General features: G+C 50.6%; 2 protein-coding genes across 3 annotated transcripts; one reads left to right on the top strand and one right to left on the bottom strand.

The window, feature by feature from the left end:
- Positions 1–10,303: 10,303 nt before the first annotated feature.
- C2H19orf33 (chromosome 2 C19orf33 homolog) lies at positions 10,304–10,916 on the top strand. Its single transcript, XM_016193119.2, has 3 exons — positions 10,304–10,500; positions 10,647–10,709; positions 10,803–10,916. The coding sequence occupies exons 1-3, from the start codon at positions 10,405–10,407 to the stop codon at positions 10,884–10,886; spliced, it is 243 nt and encodes an 80-aa protein (XP_016048605.1). The 5' UTR covers positions 10,304–10,404; the 3' UTR covers positions 10,887–10,916.
- A 61-nt stretch (positions 10,917–10,977) lies between these two features.
- On the bottom strand, positions 10,978–20,510 carry YIF1B (Yip1 interacting factor homolog B, membrane trafficking protein). Of its 2 annotated transcripts, none has more exons than XM_007534443.3 (8): positions 20,361–20,510; positions 16,095–16,333; positions 15,908–16,012; positions 15,706–15,784; positions 15,524–15,581; positions 14,446–14,601; positions 14,271–14,364; positions 10,978–11,181 (listed from the first exon to the last, which is right to left on the bottom strand). In XM_007534443.3, the coding sequence occupies exons 1-8, from the start codon at positions 20,398–20,400 to the stop codon at positions 11,026–11,028; spliced, it is 927 nt and encodes a 308-aa protein (XP_007534505.1). In that variant the 5' UTR covers positions 20,401–20,510; the 3' UTR covers positions 10,978–11,025. The 2 variants fall into 2 exon arrangements, with proteins under 2 accessions (XP_007534505.1, XP_007534504.1); XM_007534442.3 differs by having other exon boundaries at positions 20,352–20,492.
- Positions 20,511–21,439: the final 929 nt, after the last annotated feature.

Here is a 21,439-nt window from a genome sequence, read left to right as displayed (position 1 = left end):
ATCACTGGGGATCAGTGCCATTCTTACAAATCCACTGCTCCTGGAGGCCATCTTTTTCTGTTTTGTTGCCCTTGTTATTGCTGCTGTTGTTATTGTTGCTGTTGTTGGATAGGACAGAGAGAAATCAAGAGAGATGGGGGAGAGAAAGACACCTGCAGACCTGTTTCATAACACTTGTGAAGTGATTCCCCTGCAGGTGGAGAACTCTGGGGGCTCAAGCTGGGATCCCTATGCTTCATACCATGTGCTCTTAACCTGCTTCGCTACCACCCAGTCCCCAACCTTTTCTTTTTTACATTGTGCTGTAATATATATATTACAGCTGGCAGTTGGTGTTGCCAGAGATTGAACTGGGGATCTTGCCTGCAAGTCCTGGGTGTTACTGTTGTACTATCTTCCCAGCCCCAGAGACCTCTTCTGAGTTGCAGGGGTGAACTCCAAACATCTGGGTTGGAAAACAGTGCTGGTGAAATGTTAGAGAGAAGCTAAGCTGGTCTGATAGACAGTGATGTCAGTAAAGCATTGCTTATCTCCATAGACCAAGTCATTCCATTTTACTCTATTGACAAGTTGGGACCTTGTAGGCATGTGTAATTTCACTGCTCCTAACCTGCTTTTTCTTTTTCTTTTTTTTTTATTGCTACCAGGTTTATCACCGGGGCTAACTACCTACACAATGAAACCACAACTCCCCGGTGGCCACTTTTTTCCTTTTTCCTTTTACTTTTAATTTGATAGCACAGATTGAGAGGGAGAAAAAGAGAGACTCCTACAGCACTGTTTCACCACTCATAAACTTCCCTCCTGCAGGTGGGGATCAGAGGCTTGAACCCTTGTCCTTGTACATGTGAATGTGTGAGCTCAACCAGGTGCACCACTGCTCAACCTGCCGGACTGCTTTTTCATTCAGAGACAGCACGGCACCAGGTGCTGGGGCTCAGAGTCGGGCTACATGCATGGGAAGGCAGGTAGGTGTCCTACCAGTGAACCAAGTTATTTTTATATTATTATTTATTATTGACTAGAGACACCCAGAAATCGAGAGGTGAGGAGGAGATAGGGAGAGAGACAGACACTTGCTCCAGCCCTGCTTCACCACTCAGGAAGCTTTCCCTCTGCAGGTCGGGACCAAGGGCTTGAACCTTCATCCTTGCGCGCTGCGATGTGAATGCTTAGGCAGGTGTGCCACCGCCTACCCCCCCCTTTATTTTAAAGACATTTATTATGAGAGAGAATCAGCATCACTAGCACACACCTCTCCTTTTGTTTTAACCAGCTCATTGCTCAGCTCTGACTTACAGTGATATTGGGGATTAAATAAGATCCTTGGGTGTGATAGTCTTTGTAGAACCCAGACCCCCCACCCCCTATGAGAGAGCTACTGAGTGAGAGACCAAGCACTGCTGTGCTCTGGCTTGTGGTGATGCTGGGGATTGAAGCTGGGACCAAGAAGGCTCAGACATGAAAGCTGTTTGCATAACCATTATGCTATTCCCCCACCCAACCCTTACTCTTTTTTTTTTTTTAATTTAAGAAAGGATTAATTAACAAAACCATAGGGTAGGAGGGGTACAATTCCACACAATTCCCACCACCCAATCTCCATATCCCCCCCCCTCCCCAGTAGCTTTCCCATTCTCTATCCCTCTGGGAGCATGGACCCAGGGTCATTGAGGGTTGCAGAAGGTAGAGGGTCTGGCTTCTGTATCAACCCTTACTCTTATTCACAAGAAGGCGCACTCTTTCTACCATCTTGGGGCCTGTGGACCTCTGCTAGATTACAAATATGGGTGTGAGGTTGTGGTCCAGTCATTCTTGCTGACTGTAAGTGGGGCTCAGGAACCAGAGTTTCTCAAAATGGAAGTTTATGTTCGAGAAGAACTCCACCTCAGTAAGAGATGTGCTTCTGTATACAAAGCAAAGGACAGTACAGTGACCCCTGGTGGCAAACCTCAGAAAACCAGAGCACCTGGGGAAAGGTAACTCGTGCCCATAGAAACTATAGCTTTTTTTTTTTGGAAACAATATAGTTTAAGCAAAGTTCAACAGCAACCTTCCAGCTAAGGCCATTGGACACAGAATCCATGTGATGCTGTACCCATCAAGGGTAAGCCCTTGAAAAATGAAAGTATAGACTTGAAAACAAAAGAATGAGAGAACAAAAATGAGAAAGGCAAAAAGAGGCCAGAGCACAACTGGCAATGGGTGTCAGAGGACCAAGCCCAGGGCCTCCAGCATGCAGGTACTGCACTCTACCCCTGAGCCATCTTCCTGCCCAACAGACTGAGTCACCTGAGGCAAAAAAACCACAAGAAGACAAACAGGACAGTGCTATCAGACCACAGCAGATTTCTCCGCCCCACCTGTGCCCCCTGCTAGGTGAGGCATCACGAGGGAGAGGCAGGGGAGAAACTACTGTCCTGTTGGTCTAGTAGTCCCTCTCTGGGAACCTCTATTTACAAAGAGCAGAAGGTGGGCATGCTCTTGCCTTGGCCCTCACTCCTGCCTGCGTTTTCTGTCCAAGTGTTAGTGCCAACTCCCCAAACTTGAGTCTGGCCTGTTTGCAAACCCTCTGGTTTAGGCTGAGCAGGAGAGCAAACGCCTCTCAGTGGAGAGTCACAGAGCAGCTCCTTCCATGGCCTTTGCCTCCTTCCTTTCTATAAAGGAAGACTTAGGGTTTCAGCTGGGAGGTGTCCACCCACTAGGAACTGTTTCCCAGTCTCCCTTGTACCCGAGTATCTAAATCACAGTTGAAGGGATGAATGCCTTTTCCAGGTCACATCCTTAAAAGGAAGCAGCAGGAGACTGGAGAAATGGCTCAATTGCCAGTGTCAGACTTGCAAGCCTAAGGTTCCCTGTTCAGGCCCCAGCACTGCATGTACCAGAGTGTGCTCTGTCTTCTTTTTCTTCTGTTTACATGCGAAACTTTTTTTTTAAAGATTTTATTTTATTTTTTTATTTATTTATGAGAAAGATAGGGGAGAGAGAGAAAGCACTAGACATCACTCTGGTACATGTGCTGCCAGGGATTGAACTCAGGACCTCATGCTTGAGAGTCTAGTGCCTTAGCCACTGCGCCACTCCTGGACCACACATGCGAAACTTTTTATATGTAATGTATACAAATAAAATCTCAAAGCAGCAGGACAACCCAAGAGGTAGAGCTGTGGATAAATTGTTGAGCTCTTGAGCATGAGGTCCTGAGTTTCATACCTGGTGTCACATATGCCAGACTGATGTTCTAGTTTTTCTCTTTCCTTCATAAATAAACCCAAACTGGGAGTGGGTTAAGTGCACATAGCACAAAGCCACAAGGACCAGAGTAAGGATCCCAGTTCGAGCCTCCAGTGTCCTATCCAACTACAAACGACATCAACAATAACAATAATAACCACAACATGGCTACAACAACAAGGGCAACAAAAGGGGGGAAAATGGCCTCCAGGAGCAGTGGATTCATGGTGCAGGCACTGAGCCCCAGCAATAACCCTAGAGGCAATAAAAAAATAATAAAAATAAACCCAAAATAACAAAAACAAGCACAAAACCCAAAGAGCTACTCTATCTTGGGTCTGGAAGGCCTTGCACTGCTGGCTTACAGCCTTGTTCCAGTGTGCTTTGGCAGGAAGTGGTACTGTGTTTGAGGCCCAAATGCCTTGTATACCACATGGGATCTTATTGTTAGTTCCAGGAGGAATCATGAAATACACAAGTGTCAAACGCTAGAAGAAGAATGAAATACACAAGTGAACCACAATAGAATCCAACAATTGTGAAGCACATGCTATGAATGGATGAGGCCCCGGGCTTACTCTCTGGCATCACACATGTTTTGTAGCCTGGGAGGTGTTACAACAGAAAAGGCAGTAGGATTTATTTTTGCCAGAGCAATGCTCAGTTCTGGCTTATTGTGGTGTGGGGATTGAACCTGGGCTTTTGATGCTTCAGGTGTGAAAGCCTTTTTTACAGAACCATTATGCTATCTCCCCAGTCCAGGGCAATGAACTTTAATGCATGAAGTTCCGAGTTAGATTCCCAGCACTGCATATGCCAAAACAATGCTCTAGATTTCTCAGTTAAATGGATAAAAGAAAAAAAAAACAAAAAACACACACCTTTTTTTAGGGGCTGGGCAGTGGTACACCCAAACCCAGCTGAGAGCCCAAGCCCTGGGTTCCCTCCTGTAGGGGGGAAACTTTATTTTTGCCTCCAGTGTTATCACTGATGCTCAGTGACAGCACTGATGAATCCACTGCTCCTGGCAGCTGTTTTTTCCATTTTATTAGATAGGACAGAAATTGAGGGGGTGGTGGTGGAGGGGGCAGTTGGTGGTGCACGTGTTTGAACACATGCCACAATGTGCAAGGACCCAGGTTTGAGCCATAGTCCCCACTTGCAAAAGCTTTGCAAGTAGTGAAGCAGTGTTACAGGTATCTGTCTCTCCCCCCACTTTTTTTTTTTTGCCTCCAGGATTATTGCTGGAGCTCAGCGCCTGCACTACAAATTCACTGCTCCTGGAGGTCTTTTTTTCCCCCATTTTTGTTGCCCTTGTTTGTTGATGTCCAGGTTCAAGCCTAGCAGGACCCGGGTTAAAGCCTCATGGGGCCCGGGTTCCAGCTTTTTGGGGCCTGGGTTCAAGACTTATGGGGCCCAGGTTTGAGCCTTGCAGAACCCCGGTTGGAGCCTCACAGGCCACGGTTTTGAGCCTTGCAGGACCTGCATTCAAGCCTTGAGCGACCCAGTTTCAAAACTCACGAGACCTGGCTTTGAGCCTCACTACCATGATGCTAGTACCCTCTCTGTATTCCCCTCCTCCATTTCTCTCTGTCCTAGCCAACAACAACAGCAATAACAATAATAATAAAAATGATAAACAACAAAGGCAACAAAAGAGAAAAAATAGCCTCCAGGAGCAGTGGATTCCTAGTGCAGGCACTGAGTTCCAGCAATAACCCTGGAGGCAAAAAATAAAGACAGACACCTGCAGACCTGCTTCACCGCCTGTGAATTGACCCCCCCTGCAGGTGGGGAGCTGGGGGCTTGAATCTGGATCCTTATGCAGGTCCTTGGGATTTGTGCCATATGCTACCACCGACTCCCTCTTTTTTTTTTTTTTTTTTTTTACCTGAGCACTACTTAGCTCTGGTTTATGGTGGTGCAAGGGATTGAACCTGAGCCTCAAACAAGAGAGTCTCTTTGCATAATCATTATGCTATCTACCCCTGCCCTTAAGTACTTATTTCAATGAAAGAATAAAACCTCAGTTGTGGTGTAAGACAACATCTATATTCCTTACTGAGCGGGACCAGAGCACTGCTCTTGCCAATGTGGTACCAAAGACTGAATTTGGGACCTCATGCACAAATCATTTACTTTGCTACTAAGCTACCTCCCTCACCCCAGCTAACCTGTTTTGTCATTGCTAAAGCTTTACCACGTCAGGGTGACTTTTAAAATATTTTTTAATGCCGCCAAGGTTATCCTGGTGTCTGCACAATTGATCTACCGCTCTCTGTGCTTTTTTTTTTTTTAATAGAGACAGAAATCAAGAGGAGAGAGGAGATAAAAGAGGAAGATATACACCTGCAGGACTGCTCCACCACTTGTGAAGCAGTGGTGGGGGGACGGGGACTTGGCAGGTATATTGTTCACATATGCAAGTCTATTGCACTACCCTTGCACATCTCCCCCAGCTTTTTCTCTTTCTTTTTTTTTTTTTTTTTTTTTTTTGTGGAGTTGGAGCACCTTCCTCCAGTGCCATGGTACTTCCCATATGGTACTAGGGTTTGGCCTGAATCAGGGCCGTGCACATGGCAAGGCACGTGCCCTAGCAGGTGAGTCATCTCTCTGGCACACTCTGTCTTTATCTCTTAAAATGATTTTACTAGTGGTAATTCTGTGATGGGCATAGTCCTAGAGACAGTCCCAACCCCTTTGATTTTGCTATCAGGCTCACTTGCAGAGGTCATTACAGAAGAAGTAAAACAGTAGCGCGTGCAGAAAGACAAGGCATCTCTGCTCAGATCCCCAGAAAGACTGAGGGTAGACTGGCTGGGTCAGCACACAGCTGAGCTTCACAGTCAGCAGATCAGTTCCAAATTCATGCTTTTTAAAAAAAGTTTTATTTATTTTTAAATATTCCCTTTTGTTGCCCTTGTTGTTTTATTGTTGTAGTTATTATTGTTGTTATTGATGTCGTCGTTGTTGGATAAGACAGAGAGAAATGGAGAGAGGAGGGGAAGACAGAGGGGGAAAGAAAGACAGACACCTGCAGACCTGCTTCACTGCTTGTGAAGCGATTCCCCTGCAGGTGGGGAGCTGGGGGCTCGAACCGGGATCCTTACGCCAGTCCTTGTTCTTTGTGCCACCTGCGCTTAATTACGTTTTGTTTTATTGTTAACAGGGATATCACTGGGGCTCGTGCTGGCATTACAAATCCACCGCTCCAGGCAGCCATTTTTTTTCTTTTTCTTTCCTCTTCCTATGTTATACGATAGGACAGAGAGAAATTGAGAGGTTGGAGAGAAAGCTAGGCACCTGCAGACCTGCTTCACCACTCGTGAAGTGACAACCCCCCCCCCCCACAGTTGGGGAGTTGGAGCTTAAACCTGGGTTATTGCACAATTACTTTCACTTAGCCATGGTAACACCCTGTCCCAGCCCTTCTCACTTCTAAACAGGCAAGCAGGGGCCAAACGGTGGCACACCCAGTTGAGTACACACATTACCATGCACAAGGACCCAGATTCAAAGCCCCGATCTCTACCTGCAGGGGTTGGGGTGGGGTGAAAAGTTTCATGAGTAGTGAAGCAGGTCTGCCAGTGTCTGATACTCTCACTCTCTACTCTCTATCTTTCCTGTCACTCTTACTTTCTCTCTGTCCTATGATGTAAAGTAAAAAGAGGGGCTGGGTGGTGGCACACCTGGTTAATCCTTCTTGGTTTCTTTCTCTCTCTCTTTTTTTTTTTTGCCTCCAGGGTTATCGCTGGGGCTCAGTGCCTGCACTATGAAGCTACTGCTCCTGGAGACCATTTTTTCCCATTTTATTTGGTAGGACAGAGAGAAATTGAGAGGAGAATGGGAGAGGACAGACACCTGCAGACCTGCTTCACTGCTTGTGAAGGGACACACACACACCCCTTTGCAGGTGGGGAGGCAGGGCTTGAACAGGGATCCTTGCTTAGGTCCTTGTACTTTGTATTATGTGCGCTTAGCCTGGTGATCCACCACCCAGCCCTCTCTTTCTTTTTTTTTCCCCCCTTTTTACCAGAGCACTGCTCATCTCTGGTTTATGGTGGAGCAGGGGATTGAACCTGGGAGCTTCAGGCATGAAAGTCTCTTTGCATAACCATTATGCTGTCTACCTCCACCTGCTTCTTTCTGTGTTTACTCAATAAATAATAAAAATATTTGTTTAAGGGAGTCGGGCTGTAGTGCAGCGGGTTAAGTGCAGGTGGCGCAAAGCACAAGGACTGTCATGAGGATCCCGGTTCGAACCCCACCCCAGCTCCCCACCTGCAGGGGAGTCGCTTCACAAGCGGTGAAGCAGGTCTGCAGGTGTCTATCTTTCTCTCCCCCTCTCTGTCTTTCCCTCCTCTCTCCATTTCTCTCTGTCCTATCCAACAACGACAACAACAATAATAACTACAACAATAAAACAACAAGGGCAACAAAAGGGAATAAATAAATTAAATAAATATTTTTAAAAATTTGTTTAAAAATAAAATTAAATAAATAAACGAAAAGGAAAAAAATGGCCACTGGAAGCAGTGGATTCTTCATGCAGGCACCAAGCCCCAGCAGTAACTTCTAGTGGCAGAAAAAGCAATGATAAAATAAAGCAGGCAAGTAGACAAGCGAGTCAGTGCTTTAGTGCGGGACTTGCGTGTGAGTAAGATCAGAGTTTAATCTCGCATATGCTGAAATTACCATGTGGTTATCTTTCACTTGAGTTAATAATTATAGGGCCATGAGACAGCTCACTGGGTAGAGCAGACTTAACCATGTGTGAGGACCCAGGTTTGAGACCTGCACCCCACTGGAGCACCATGCACAAGGGATGCTTCAGGAGCAGAGTGGTATTGCTGTCGTGTCTCTTCTCTCATATATATATATATTCCTTTGTATTTGATAGGACAGAGATAAATTGGAGGGAAGGGGGAAGTAAATGGAAAGACACAGACACCTGCAGACCTGCTTCAGCATTTGTAAAACTTCCCCCCTACAGGTGGAGACTGGGGACTTGAACATGGTAACTGTGAAGTCAACCAGATGTGCCACTGCCCAGCCCCCTTTCCGTCTCTCACTGTCTATCAAAAGAAAGGAAGAAAGGGAAAGACGTTCCACTGGATGCTAACAAACTTTCATGCCTGAGGCTCGAACTTTCAGGCCCCAGGCTCAATCCCCAGCACCACTATAAACCAGAACTGAGCAGTACTCAGGCCTCTGTGTGAGTGTGTGTGCATGTATCTTTCTGTGTTTCTCCCATTTATAAATAAATAAATAAGGGTCAGACATCGATGTACCTGGTTAAGCACGCATTACAGAGTGCAAGGACCAAGGTTCAAGCCCCTGATCCCCACATGTAAGAGAAAAGCTTCATAAGCGATAATGCAGGTTTGCCGGTGTCTCTCTCCCCTTTCCTCTGTTTTCTCTGTCTCTGTCCAATAATAAATAAAAGATGTTAAATTTGTAAAATAAAAAAAAATGTTTTATTCCCTTTTGTTGCCCTTGTCTTATTGTTGTAGCTATTATTGTTGTTATTGATGTTATCATTGTTGAATAGGACAGAGAGAAATGGAGAGAGAAGAGGAAGACAGAGAGGGGAAGAGAAAGACACCTGCAAACCTGCTTCACCACCTGTGAAGCAATTCCCCTGCAGGAGAAGAGTCAGGAGCTCAAACCGGGATCCTTACGCCAGTCCTTGCACTTTGCACCACGTACATTTAACCCCCTGCACTACCACCCAACTCTCATAAAAATGTTAAAAAAAAAAAAAAAGAAAAGAAAAGAAAGAAAAGAAACTTTGCTTGGAATAGAAGAATCAGGTAGGTGCAAAGTCTTAGCAAAAAACTTTGTGGTAAAAGCTAAATAAAAAATAAATAGGGGGCTGGGCTAACCAAGTTAAGTGCATATGGTTCAAGGTGCAAGGACAGGTGCAGGGATCCCGGTCCTACCTTCCAACTCCTCAACTGCAAAGGGGGGGGGGTGCTCGAAAATGGTGAAGCAGGTCTGCAGCTGTCTTTTTCTCCCCCCTTTCTCAATTTCTCTCTGTTGTTTCCAACAACAGCAGCAGTAAACAACAACAATAACAACAACGGGGAAGAAGAAAAAAAAAAGAGAGATGGCTGCCAGGAGCAGTGAATTTGTGGTGCAGGCACCAAGCCCCAAGAATAACCCTGGAGGCAAATAAGTAAATAAATAAAATAAACGAGGGTTGGCCAAACTGCTTGCTTGGTTAGTGCATTGCTTTGTCATGTGCAGGATTCAGGTTTGAGCCCCAACTCCACCACATTGAAGGAAGCTTCAGTGCTGTGGTCACTCTCATTTCTGCCTGTCTCTATCAAAGGCAAAAAAAAAAAAAGTGTACACATGGCGACTATTTTGTAAATCATTACCTCGTAAAAGTGATTTGGATAAGGAAAATAAAAATTATTTGTAAATTATGTATTATGGCAGACTGGGAGATGATGCACCCAGTTGGGAGCATTTGTTACCATGTAAAAAGACTTGGGTTCAAGTCCCCAGTCCTCACCTGCAAGAGGGAAGCTTCAGTTTCTGTCTGCCCTCTCAAGTGAAATAGACATTTAAAAATCATGTGTTATGTGTCTGTGTATATGTACGGCAGACAGGGCTCACTTGGATGGTGTGCTGCTTTGCCACGTTTACAATTCAAGTTCCAGCTTCAGTGATGTGGGCCTCTTGCACTCACTCCTTGCTTCTCTGCCCCCCCCCCCCCCCATTCAATATATAGCTATCTGACCTGGGGGATGTCACGACAGTTCTGGCCCCCTCACCAGATATCTGTAGCTGTCTATGTAGCCTCCACACTTGGCAAGATGAATGGGAGCACAACAGGTCACTGTCCCCCTCCTGATCCCACAGTGGATTTTCTGGGCCCACAGGGGCGAGGCAGTGAGTCAGGGCTGAGGACACTGAACCCTGATCAGGCGGGGCTGGGAGTTGCCTGGGTGGGCAGGGCCGCCCCTCCCCTGCCTGGAGATAGACCTGGGCCCTCCTGGCCCTCGGGTCACACCTTCTCTCCCCTCCCTGGAGTCCGGTCTCTGTGCAGGTACAGGTGCGCTCCTGGGAGCAAGCGGGCAGCTTGGGGGTGCAGGGTGGGCCGACTCGAGTCTGGGGTCCCCTTTGGTCCTGTGCCAACCCACCCAGTTTCTGTCCGCAGCCATGGCGTCCAAGAAGCCCCACGGGGCAGGCCACCTGGGAGACTCCAAGCATCACGACCCCTCTAAAGTTCACCCGGGGGCAGCTGACAAACCGAAGGTAAATCACCCCCGGACTGGATATATGGGGCGAGGCTGAAAGGGGGTGGGCCCCTGCCAGTGCCCTGCGGAGCCTCCTGTCTTCCTTCTTGGGGCGTGGGGGTGCGGGGTCAGCCCGGGGGTCACTCTCCGGCCTCTGCTTCTCAGGGTCACGGCCATGGCAGCTCTTCGTCCAGCAGCAGCAGCAGCGACAGCGACAGCGGCGGGAAGGTAAGGGGCGCCACCCGGAGGGGGGGGGGGTTCCACCGGCAGCCCGGGGCGTGAGCTTCACCGGGACCCTCTCCTCCCCGTCCCCACCCGCAGCACGGAAGCACCCCGGGCAAGACCAAGACCCCCAAGATGAAGAAGCCGAAGGACGGGAAAAAGAGCGAGCACAAGCCCCACTGAGCCGCCCCATTAAAGCCGCCTTGCTGTGCACCCGCCTGCGCCTGTGCGGCCCCCGCGCGCCCCCTGCCGGCCGCCAAGGAGACGCCGCGCATGCGTGTCCGCCGCGCTTTATTGGTTGGGGGGAGCGGCCCGGGCGCGCTCAGCGCACCAGGTGGAAGGTGAGCCAGTACATGAGCAGGGGCTGCGCCGCCGCCACCGCCATGGTCAGGTACATGCGCAGCTGGTTCCGCGCCCCGCGCACCGGCACGCCCTCCGCCGCCGCCTCGGCCAGGATCTTCAGGCGCAGCGTCCGGATCTGGGGAAGGGGAGGCCATCCTTCAGCGCCTGGAGATCCATCTATCCACCCATCCAGCCAGGTACCCATCTATCTTTCCTGCCTCCCTCCTCCTTTCTTTCTCTCCCTTCTTCCATCCCTTTCTCCTGCACCAGAGACTTCACAGTCCCAGGCCATCCTTTCCAGATAGAAACAGAGAGAGAGGGGGTCGGGCGGTAGCCCAGCGGGTTAAGCACACGTGGCGCAAAGCGCAGGGACCTGCGTAAGGATCCTGGTTCAAGCCCCTGGCAGGTGGAGTTGCCTCAGAGGCCGTGAAGCAGGTCTGCAGGTATCTATCTTTCTCTCCACCTCTCTGTCTTCCCCTCCTCTCTCCATTTCTCTCTGTCCCATCCAACGACGACATCAGTAATAACATCAGTAATGACCACAACAAGGCTAAGAAAAGGGGAAAAAAATGGCCTCCAAGAGCAGTGGATTCATGGTGCAGGCACTGAGCCCCAGCAATAACCCTGCAGGCAAAAAGAAAAAAAAGAAAAACAGAGGGAGAGAGAAAGGGAAAGACAACAGAGCACCTAAGTTTCCTTTAGTGCGCTGGGACCACGGTGGGACATGGGTCAGGTGCATGGCAAAGTGGCGAGCCATCCGAGTGCGCAATTGTGTGGTCTCGGCCACATCCTGGCTGCCACTCAAGTTTCTCAGGTCCTCTCATCCTCTCTCCCTCCCATTGGGAGCAGCCAGGCTGAAGTAGCTTCCTGTTGCGTCTTGATTTGTGTGGTTGTCCTTCTGCATCTACACACACACACACACACACACACACACACACACACTCCCCCCACCCCCCTCTCTCTTTTAAGAAGTATAGAGTACCTGCTCCTCCCCAACCTTTTGAGAAAGTATGAGGCTCCAAAATTCAAAAGCCAGGTGAAGTCCATAGACACTGAGGAAAAAAACTTCACTTCACTTATGAATAGCTGCCAGCAGGGGGCAACATTGCTTATATTGGTCCGGTAACACTTTTTGAACACTAGCAAGGTTTTTCTTTCGTTGTTATTGTTGTTTTCTTCTTTTGCTGGAGTCTCAGGCATGCACTTTCACTGTTCTGGGGACATTTTCATCATTTTCAGTCAGACAGATAGAAAAGGACACCACAGCACTGAGCTTCCTCCCATGTGGGGCAGGGGGTCAAACCCAGGCAAGGGATGAGCCTATCACTCATCCCCCCAAAAATGCTTCTTAAAAAAAGAGGGGCTGTGGTGCACCAGGTAGAGAGCACTTTTTTTTTTAACATTTATTTATTTCCCCTTTTGTTGCTCTTGTCTTTATTGTTGTTGTAGTTATTATTGTAGTTGTTATTGATGTCAGCGTTGTTAGATGGGACAGAGAAATGGAGAGAGATGGGGAAGACAGAGAGGGGGAGAGAAAGACAGACACCTGCAGACCTGCTTCACCACCTGTGAAGCGGACCCCCTGCAGGTGAGGAGCCGGGGGCTCGAACCGGGATCCTTAACGCCGGTCCTTGAGCTTTGTGCCATGTGCGCTTAACCCACTGCACTACCGCCTGACTCCCTAGAGAGCGCTTGTTACAGTAAGCAAGGACCTTGGTTCAGGCCTCCAACCCCCACCGGCAAGGGGAAGGTTTCATGAGTGGTGAAGCAGTGCTGCAGGTGTCTCTCTCTTCTCTTTTAAACTACATTTTATTAATTTATTATTATTTTTACCAGAGCACTGTTCAGCTCTGGCTTATGAAGGTGCAGGGGATTGAACCTGGGACTTTGGAGCCTCAGGCATGAGTCTCTTTGCATAATCATTATGCTATCTACCCCTGCCCATTTGTTAACTTTTTTTCACATTTTATTACTTATGTATATAGAGAGGGAGAAATCAAGAGGGAAGGTGGAGACAGGGAGATACCTACAGACCTGCTTCACTATTCATGAGTCTCCCTCCCTGCAGGTGGGGGCTGAGGGTTTGAACCTGGGTCCTTGCACATCATTAACATGAGCGCTCAACCAGGGGCACCACCACCCAGCCCCTCTGCACTATTTCTCCTTCCCATCTCAGTTTCTCTGTCCTATCAATAAATAAGTAAAGAAGAAAAAGGGGGCCTGGAAGCAGTGGAGCCATGTAGGTATGGCCCCAGTAGTGACTCTGGTGGCAAGAGAGAGACAGACCTCAGAGATAGCCACCAGCCACCAGCCCTTGCCCTATGTCCCACACATTTGTTCCCACTGAAGCTTCCCAGTACCCTAAGGTGTAATTATCACCACCCCCCATCTTATAAAAAGGTAAACACGGTGGGGGTAGATAGCATAATGGGTATGCAAAGAAACTCTCATGCTTGAGGCTCCAAAGTCCCAGGTTCAACCCCCTGCACCACCATAAGCCAGAGCTGAGCAGTGCTCAGGAGAAAAGGAAAAAGAAACTGAGATTTTAAAGAGTGGAAGTGAACTAGCAAGATAGCTCACTTGGATAGTGCACCTGCTGGATGGTTGTACACACCACCATGTTCTCCCACCCTGGAAAAGGCTTCAATACTCTGGGTTCTTTCCCTCTCTTCCTCTCTGTCTGAAAAATCTGGCCCAGAGCAGTGAAACCCTGGTGATGACAAAAAAAAAAAAAGAGAGAGACCTCAGAGAGTTCCTTCTGGGGGTGCTGAAGCTTTCTTCACCCACACTGGGAGGGCAGAATGTGCAGCCCACCCTAGAAATCCAGCTGCTTTTCCTCCTACAGGCCCCACGTAGACACCCTTTCTCTCTGAAAACCTTCCTGGTTCATGTGGCACAAAGCACAAGGACCGGTTAGGATCCTGGTTCGAGCCCCTGGCTCCCCACCTGCTGGGGAGTCACTTCACAGGTGGTGAAGCAGGTCTGCAGGCGTCTCTCTGTCTCTCTTCCTCTATCTCCCCCTTCTCTCTCAATTTCTCTCTGTCTCTATCCAATAACAAATTAAACAAGAAAGAAAGAAAGGAAGGAAGGAAGGAAGGAAGGAAGGAAGGAAGGAAGGAAGGAAGCCCTCCTTGCGCCCGGGCTGTCGCAAATCCACTGTGGCTCAGGTGTCAGCGCCCCACCTGACAGCCCCTGCTCAGAGTCCTGTGGGGACCCCTGGCTCACCATAAACACGAAGATGGACACGCAGCACCAGCCTAGCACCAGGTAGTAGCCAATCTTCCCGAAGAGCAGGCCCATGAGCACCCCGCCGATCATCCTGTGTGTATGGGGTTGGGGTGGTCAGAGGAAGAGGCCCAGGCGTGGGGCAGGCTGGGGCGGGCTGGCAGCAGGGACTCACCCGACGTATTTGTAGCCCAGGAAGGCCACCAGGTCAATGGTGGTGAGGTCGGTGTTGACAGTGACCAGGTAGAGACTGAGCAGGATGGCCACCACCTCCAGCGTCAGCCAGGCCAAGGCTGAGCTTGCCTGAAGCCCCAGGATATCCGGCGAGAACCTGCAGCCCCAAGTGTGGTCATGGGCTCCGGCTGAGGCACTCACCTCCCCCCAACACTCCTGGGGGTGGAGGCCCGACAGTGACCTCAAGGGGTCTGGGTCCTGTCCCCATGCAGGTCTCCTTCTGGCAGGCAGGGGATGGCCCAGCAAGGCCTGGGAAGGGCAGACACAGGGCACAGGGCAAGCACCTGACTCAATTGGGAAGGGGGTGTCAGCATCCTTCTCAGAGAGGGGACACCTGACTGGAGAACAGGGAGGCAGAGCCTCAGACTCTGCCATGTTCCCAGCACCTCCACAACTGACTCTAGTGACAGCTACATCTGGTGCCCACAGGAAAATAAACAGGGACCAGGAGTGAGAGGTGGCAGCTTGCCCAGCCTGTGGTGGACGGGTCCGGCAGGAAAGCTCCCCTGAGGAAGTGACAGCAGAGTGGGTAACATGAGTGAGCAGGTGATGGAGGGGGAGGGATGTACTCCTGAGCAAAGGGGACTAGCTGTGCAAAGGCCCTGGGGCAGCAGAGCAGGAGGAACAGAGAGGCTGCTGGGAGAGCAGTGGGAGGTTTGGACAGGGGCTGGGGGACCTGTGGACAGTGTCAGAGTGGCAGGGCATGGCCAGGCCTGCACCTTGCTGGCTTCTCTGGAGTGGGACCCAGAGTTGCAGGTGGAGGGAGGGGCAGGCAGTTAGGAGGATGGGGACAGAGCTGGCATGGAAGTTAGCAGAAGGACAGAGTTAGAGAGTCACCCCGCACAGGCCGTGGTGGGGTCAAGGGCAGAGGTGAGTGTGACCCTGTGACCCCCAGGGTCCTGTCTTAGGCAAACTCCAAGCACAGTGAGGTTGTTCTGAGAGGAGGGGATCGAGAGCCTTACCTGAGAGTCACTCAGCGACCCCGCCCCACCCCCCAGTCCCATCTGGGCCTTCCTTACCGATCCTGGGTCCCCAGTGCCAGGCCGGCCACCAGGACGTAGGTGATGAAGGCCATCGCTGTGGAGAAATCACAGACATTGGCCAGGGGGAGAAGATACCTGGGGCCCCAAACCTCTGCCCTGGACTGGCCCCCCTTTCCCCACTCTAGCAAGGGGCGGGCGGGGTGGTGCAGGGGTGAGACCTGGAATGTAGAGGTCAGGAGCGTTGATGTCAAAGCGGGGGGCCACCGGGGTGTCCTGCTGGTACTGTACTTCCCAGTCCTGTGGGCAGAGAGTGGGGAGCAAGCCAGGCCCCTGGAGCTGAGCTCCAGATCCCCCCAATCTTGGGATTGTACCCCTACCCTGCATCCTGAGGCTGTGTCCCCCACTGGGGTGGGTGCTGACCTGGTGTAAGTAGGGGAAGAAGAGCAGACCCAACTTCCTGCCCACGTACATGGTGTCCACTGCAAAGTAGTACTTGAGCTTGGTGACGGGGATGAAGCGGTTGATCTGGGGAGGCAAAGGCTCAGCCTGAAGCCCCTGCTCCACCTACTCCCCCAGCCTGGCCCCCAGCCCCACCCCCCACACTCACGTTCTTATCCACCAGCTCCTTGCCGTGCGCGGCCAGGCTGCTCCCGTAGGCCATGGCCACGTTGGACATGGGGTCATCCAGGAAGGTCGCCTGGGGCGAGGCGGCAGCTGCAGGGTAGCCCAGGCCACCAGCCGCCCGCTGGGCCCCATAGCCCCGGCTCTGGGCCGAGCTCGTGTCGTCAAAAAGCTGGTGGGGGTCACCCATGCCTGGCTGGGACACAGGGACCCTCCGTTTGGAGGCTGCAGGAGGAGAGGGGGAAACAGCCTCATTCATTCATTTATTTATTCATGCATTCTGTGGGATCTCTCCTTCCTGCTCCTGGAGGGTGGGCACACAGCCAGAGCTAGCTTATGCCTGATGGGTGACAAGTGGGGGGGGGGGCTCTGCCACCCACCCAAGAGGACAAAGGGGAGGAGGAGGAAGATCAGGAAGACTCATGAAATACTGATTGCCACTAGCCACTGGGGCCTTCTGAGCACAAAGCCCTGTGCTACGCAAGATCTCTCTTCTCTGTCTCTGGCTTCCATAGGGAGTAGATTGCGGGGTAGAGAGAGGCACAAGAAGGCTGCTGACTTGGGAAGACCAGGGTGGGTTGAAGGAGGGGCACCTGTAGGTGGATTTGGAGGCGGGAGAGTCAGGATGCACTGCAGGTGTGCTCACTTGGGCTGGGGCAAGGCATGGGGAGGAGATCTAAACCCAAAAGCCTGGTTCCAGGCCCGTGCTCCTAACCAAGAAGCCTTGCTGGCCCAGCAAAGATGCACTGAGCTCCACCTCTGAGCCAGGCTCCATCATGGACCCAGGGAACAGGGTGGCAGCATTACGAAGGGCTAGAGGAGAGGAACCGAACCATCTGTGCCACGATTCTCTCTGCACTTCCACCACCTCCTCTGCAGAACAGGAGGCAACAGCCTGAGGTGCAGTGATGCTGTGGGCCTGTTCAGTCCCTGACCCGGCACACAGAATGCAGGCTGGCAATCCCTGGCACATACAGTAACACTGGTCCCTCTGCTTCTCCTCTCAACTATCAGCAGCTTAAAACCAGACACAGGCGGCCTCCATTCCAAAGCAAATTCACTGGCCCAGGCCCACTTTACCTCAGGCCTCATTTGCCTTTTCCCTTTCTCACTTCTGGCTGGAAGTGTCAGCTTCCTAAAAGCTTTGATACAAACTTTCCCCATTACCCCTCAGCCCTTGGCACCTGCGGCTTTAGCCCAGCAGCCTCCCCAGTGCCTGTATGCACTACATGCCGGGCCGTTATTACACCCTCAAAGGCTTCAAACCCTCAGGCAGCCTTTGGGGCCTCTGCCCCAAATGCCAACCTCCAGCTTTGCTCTCCTGGCCCCTGAGGCACTGCCCCTGCCTTTTTCTCTTTCTGTCTGAATCCCTCAGACCTCTCTTGAGCCCCCGTGCATGTAAGACCCCACAGCAAGTGTGCCAGATATGGCAATGAACAGAACCTGCAGCTCCTGCCTTTACTGGGCCAGTGTCTGGTTTCCAGCTTCCTGAGCCATGTGACCCAGTTTTCCACCCTTGCCCTAGTCTCTTCCTCTCACCTTGAGCAATCCTGCCCATGCTCAGCAGCCAGTCTCCCCTGGTCCTGTATCCAGCCACCACCAGCGGTCAGCTGCTCTGATTGCCCCCAGGCCCTTCCTCAGTGTCCAGTCCCCTCCTTATTTATTTAATTTTATTTACTTATTGGATAAAGACAGAGAAATTCAATTGGAAACGGGAGGCAGATAAGAAGAGAAACACCTCCAGCACTGCTTCACCACCTGTGAACCCCCCCCCCCCCACCACGAGTGGGGACAGGGGCTTGAACCCAGGTCCTTGCACATGGTAATGTGTGCACTCTACGGGGTGCATCACCACCTGAATCCCAACTCCCTGCTTTTCTCCACCTGACATCCAAGCCTTATCGCCTCGTTCTTACCCACCAGGCCTGCATGTTACCCTCCTCTCAGACACTATCATCTCACATCTGACTTAAATATCCTTTTACCAGAGTTGGGAAGAGCTCACCTGGTAGAGTACACACTTTGCCCTGAGTGAGGACCAGGGTTCAAGTCCCCAGAACTATATGGTAGCACCATACACAACACTAAGAGGAAGCTCTGTGAACAGTGGAGCAGTGTCGGCATGTCTCTCCTTCTCTCTGTGTCCCTTCTTTCCTTTATTTATTTGTTTATTGCCACCAGGGTTGTCGCTACTCTACTACTCCCAGCGACATTTTTTCCTTCTCCTAAATAGATGGCAAGAGGCAAATATAAAGAAGAGAGAGACATAGAAGAGACATCACAGCACCACTTCACCTTGTGAAGCTTTCCCCCTATAGGCGCTCCCATGCAGCTGACCAAAGGCTTGAACCCACATCCTCATGTAGTAATGTGTGTGCTCTACTGGGTGAGCCACTCATACCCACCCTCCTCCCCATCTGTCTCTAACTGAAATTAAAAGGAAGGGGGAAAATCTTCTTACCAGGTCCTCCTGGCCATTCTTTTTCTTTCTTTTTTTAAAAATTATTTATGTTTAATGACAGAGAGACAGATACATAGAGAGACCAGAGCACTGTTCAGCTCTGGCTTATGATGGTGCTGGGGATTGAACCTGGGACCTGAGAGTCTCAGGTACAAAAGTCTTTTGCAGAACCATTATGCTGTCTCCTCAGCCCTCCACTCTTTTTTTCCTTTTTCTTTTAAGGCCTGCTTATTTATTTTACCCAAGTGAGACTAGAACATCTCTCTGGCATATGAGGTGCTGGGGATCAAACACACATGCAATACATTCTGCCAGCCTTCTCTTCAGCTGGCAGCCAGACTGATTTTAAGTGCGAAAGACGTTTTCTTACTATAACCAGTCCCTACTTTGCTGAAAACAACACCCAAATGCCTAGTAGTCCCTCCAGGATCTAATGCTGTTAACCACATTCTGATGCCACCTCTCCTGGGGCTCACTGCACTCCAGCCACCTCGGCGTCCTCTTGGGCTGCCCTGACAAGCACCTTGTCCCCACAGACTTTTGAACATGCAAAGCTTCTACCTTGGAACACCTTTTCCCATATAAGGGCCAGCTAATACAGCACTTAGGCCTTCACTTAAAATGTTTCCTGTCTAGAGAAACTGTTCTCACACTTCAATAGAAGCCACTAATCCATCTAGTTCTCCCTTCCAAGGTCCAGTGGCTCTATTTTCCCTTCTGAGTACTTACCACTAAGTACATATTCATTTGTCTCTTATCTTGCTTGGCACAAACCTCCGATGCTTGTCCCTCTTACAACAAATCCCCTTCCCTAGGCTAATTACTCATCATTTGAGTAACCTCTTTCAGGAAGCTCCAAGATGAGCTCAATAAACGTGCCTGATCTGGGCTGTGACACACCTCCATCCCAGTCATTACCACTAACTGTGCTGCCCTCCCCCTGCATCTCTTCTCCTAACTCTGCCAGCTGCCTTCTGCTCTACTTTGGTAGCTCCAAGAGGAGAGGTAGTAGGGCTGTCTGGGGACCGCTGTTTCCCCTGTGCCACCCACCAGAGCCAACCAGGCACCTCACTCTGGATGAAGGGAGAAAGGAGCACATCAGCCTGCTCCCTACACACACACACACACACACACACACACACACACACACACACACACACCCCAAATGACTCCCTTTACAGCCCTGGTCCCTCCCCCAGACTACCTCGCTTCCTAGTTTAGTGTCTGCCTTCCCATGACTCTGAGCTGTAAGGTGACCAGGGCTGAGCTGGTGACGGCTCGGGGGTGCTGGACAAGGTACGTGGACTGAATGAATGAGATGCACACACCCTCACAGAGGTGGGGGGTGAGGCGGAAACTCAAAGACGGGCAAAGTCACGGAAACGAGAAAAGGGCGAGGGAACAGTATAATCAACACAAATTCAAATCTTGAACGAGAGGGAAACATGGCCCCCTGCAAGCCTGCCAGGGCCAAGAACTAGTAAGAGTGTAGGCGACATCGCGAAGGCCACGGAAGCTGGGAACAGGCTGGCTGCCAACTGCAAATGAATGAAAGTAGCTTGTTCCTGCACATCACTCAATATCCTACCCAAAGCTGTCTTCTTCAGAAAGAATGTCCGCAAAAAACTATTAGAATCGCTACCTTGCCCGGACCTGGCTAGCCAGCGCGGTGCACACCCCGTACCTACAGATCCCTAACCCCAACCTGCAGCGATCCCCGCCAACCGCCGCCGCAGCCTCGCCAAGCCCCCGCCCGTCAGATCGCCAGGGTCGGCCACGTACGCCACTTACGCTGCCGGGCCGTCCCCGCAGCCGCGTCTGCCGAATGCATCCTTCCCGGGTGCCGCAGCCGCCGCCGCGCCGCCGCCCCAGAGGCGATTCGAAATGTGCCCGCCCGGCTCCCGTAGCCACGCCCAGCCGGCGACGCCACAGCCAATAGGTTTCACGGTTATGCAAAGGCCACGCCTTCGCAACGAGTCCTGGACGAGTTGGCGAGAGTGGAGCTCCGTGACGTCAGGCAAGAGTCAAGGAGGGCAGGGCTGGGAGCCGCCCTTGGAGTCAACTCTGTGGGGCCTGGTGGGAAATGTAGGCGACGAGAGCAGAGGCCTATGGGAAATAGAGTTCTGTATAGCCGATGTGCAATTTGGTTGACGCAGTGCAGCAGGACTTGTATCTGTAATGTAGTTTTTAAAAATGTTTATTACTGGATACAGACAGAAATTGGGAGGGGAAGGGGATATAGGGATGGTAAGAAACAGAATAATAAAGTGTAAAAAAATAGAGGGAAAGTGGGAGTTGGGTGGCAGCGCAGCGGGTTAAGCGCATGTGGCGCAAAGCACAGGGACCAACTTAAGGATCCGGGTTCGAGCCCCCAGCTCCCCACCTGCAGGGGAGGCCCTTCACAGGCAGTGAAGCAAGTCTGCAGGTGTCTGTCTTTCTCTCCCCCTCTCTGTCTTCCCCTCCTCTCTCCATTTCTCTCTGTCCTATCCAACAACAACAATAGTAACTACAACAATAAAAACAACAAGAGCAACAAAAGGGAAAATAAATAAAATTTTAAAAGATAGAGGGAAAGAAACAGAGATACCTGCGGCAGTGCTTCACCACTCCTGAAGCTTTCCCCTTGCAGGTGAGGATCAGGGGCTCGAACCTGGGTCCTTACACACTGTAATGTGTGTGTTTAACCAGTTGCACCACTGCCTGGCCCCTGAACTGTAATAATTATACGATTTTTCTAGACCTAAAGTGTTAATATTTAGTGAGTAAGGACAAATTAGGTGGGAAGAACTAGGTTCCATTCTTTGAAAATAACTTTAGATATTTTCTCAGAAATTACAAATAGAAATTTATTTACTTATTAATGAGATGGA

This window comes from Erinaceus europaeus, chromosome 2 (assembly GCF_950295315.1).
Source record: "Erinaceus europaeus chromosome 2, mEriEur2.1, whole genome shotgun sequence".
In the NCBI taxonomy this organism is placed as follows: Eukaryota; Metazoa; Chordata; class Mammalia; order Eulipotyphla; family Erinaceidae; genus Erinaceus; species Erinaceus europaeus.
Note: the sequence above shows the minus strand (reverse complement) of the source record. Positions and strands in the feature narration are given on the sequence as shown.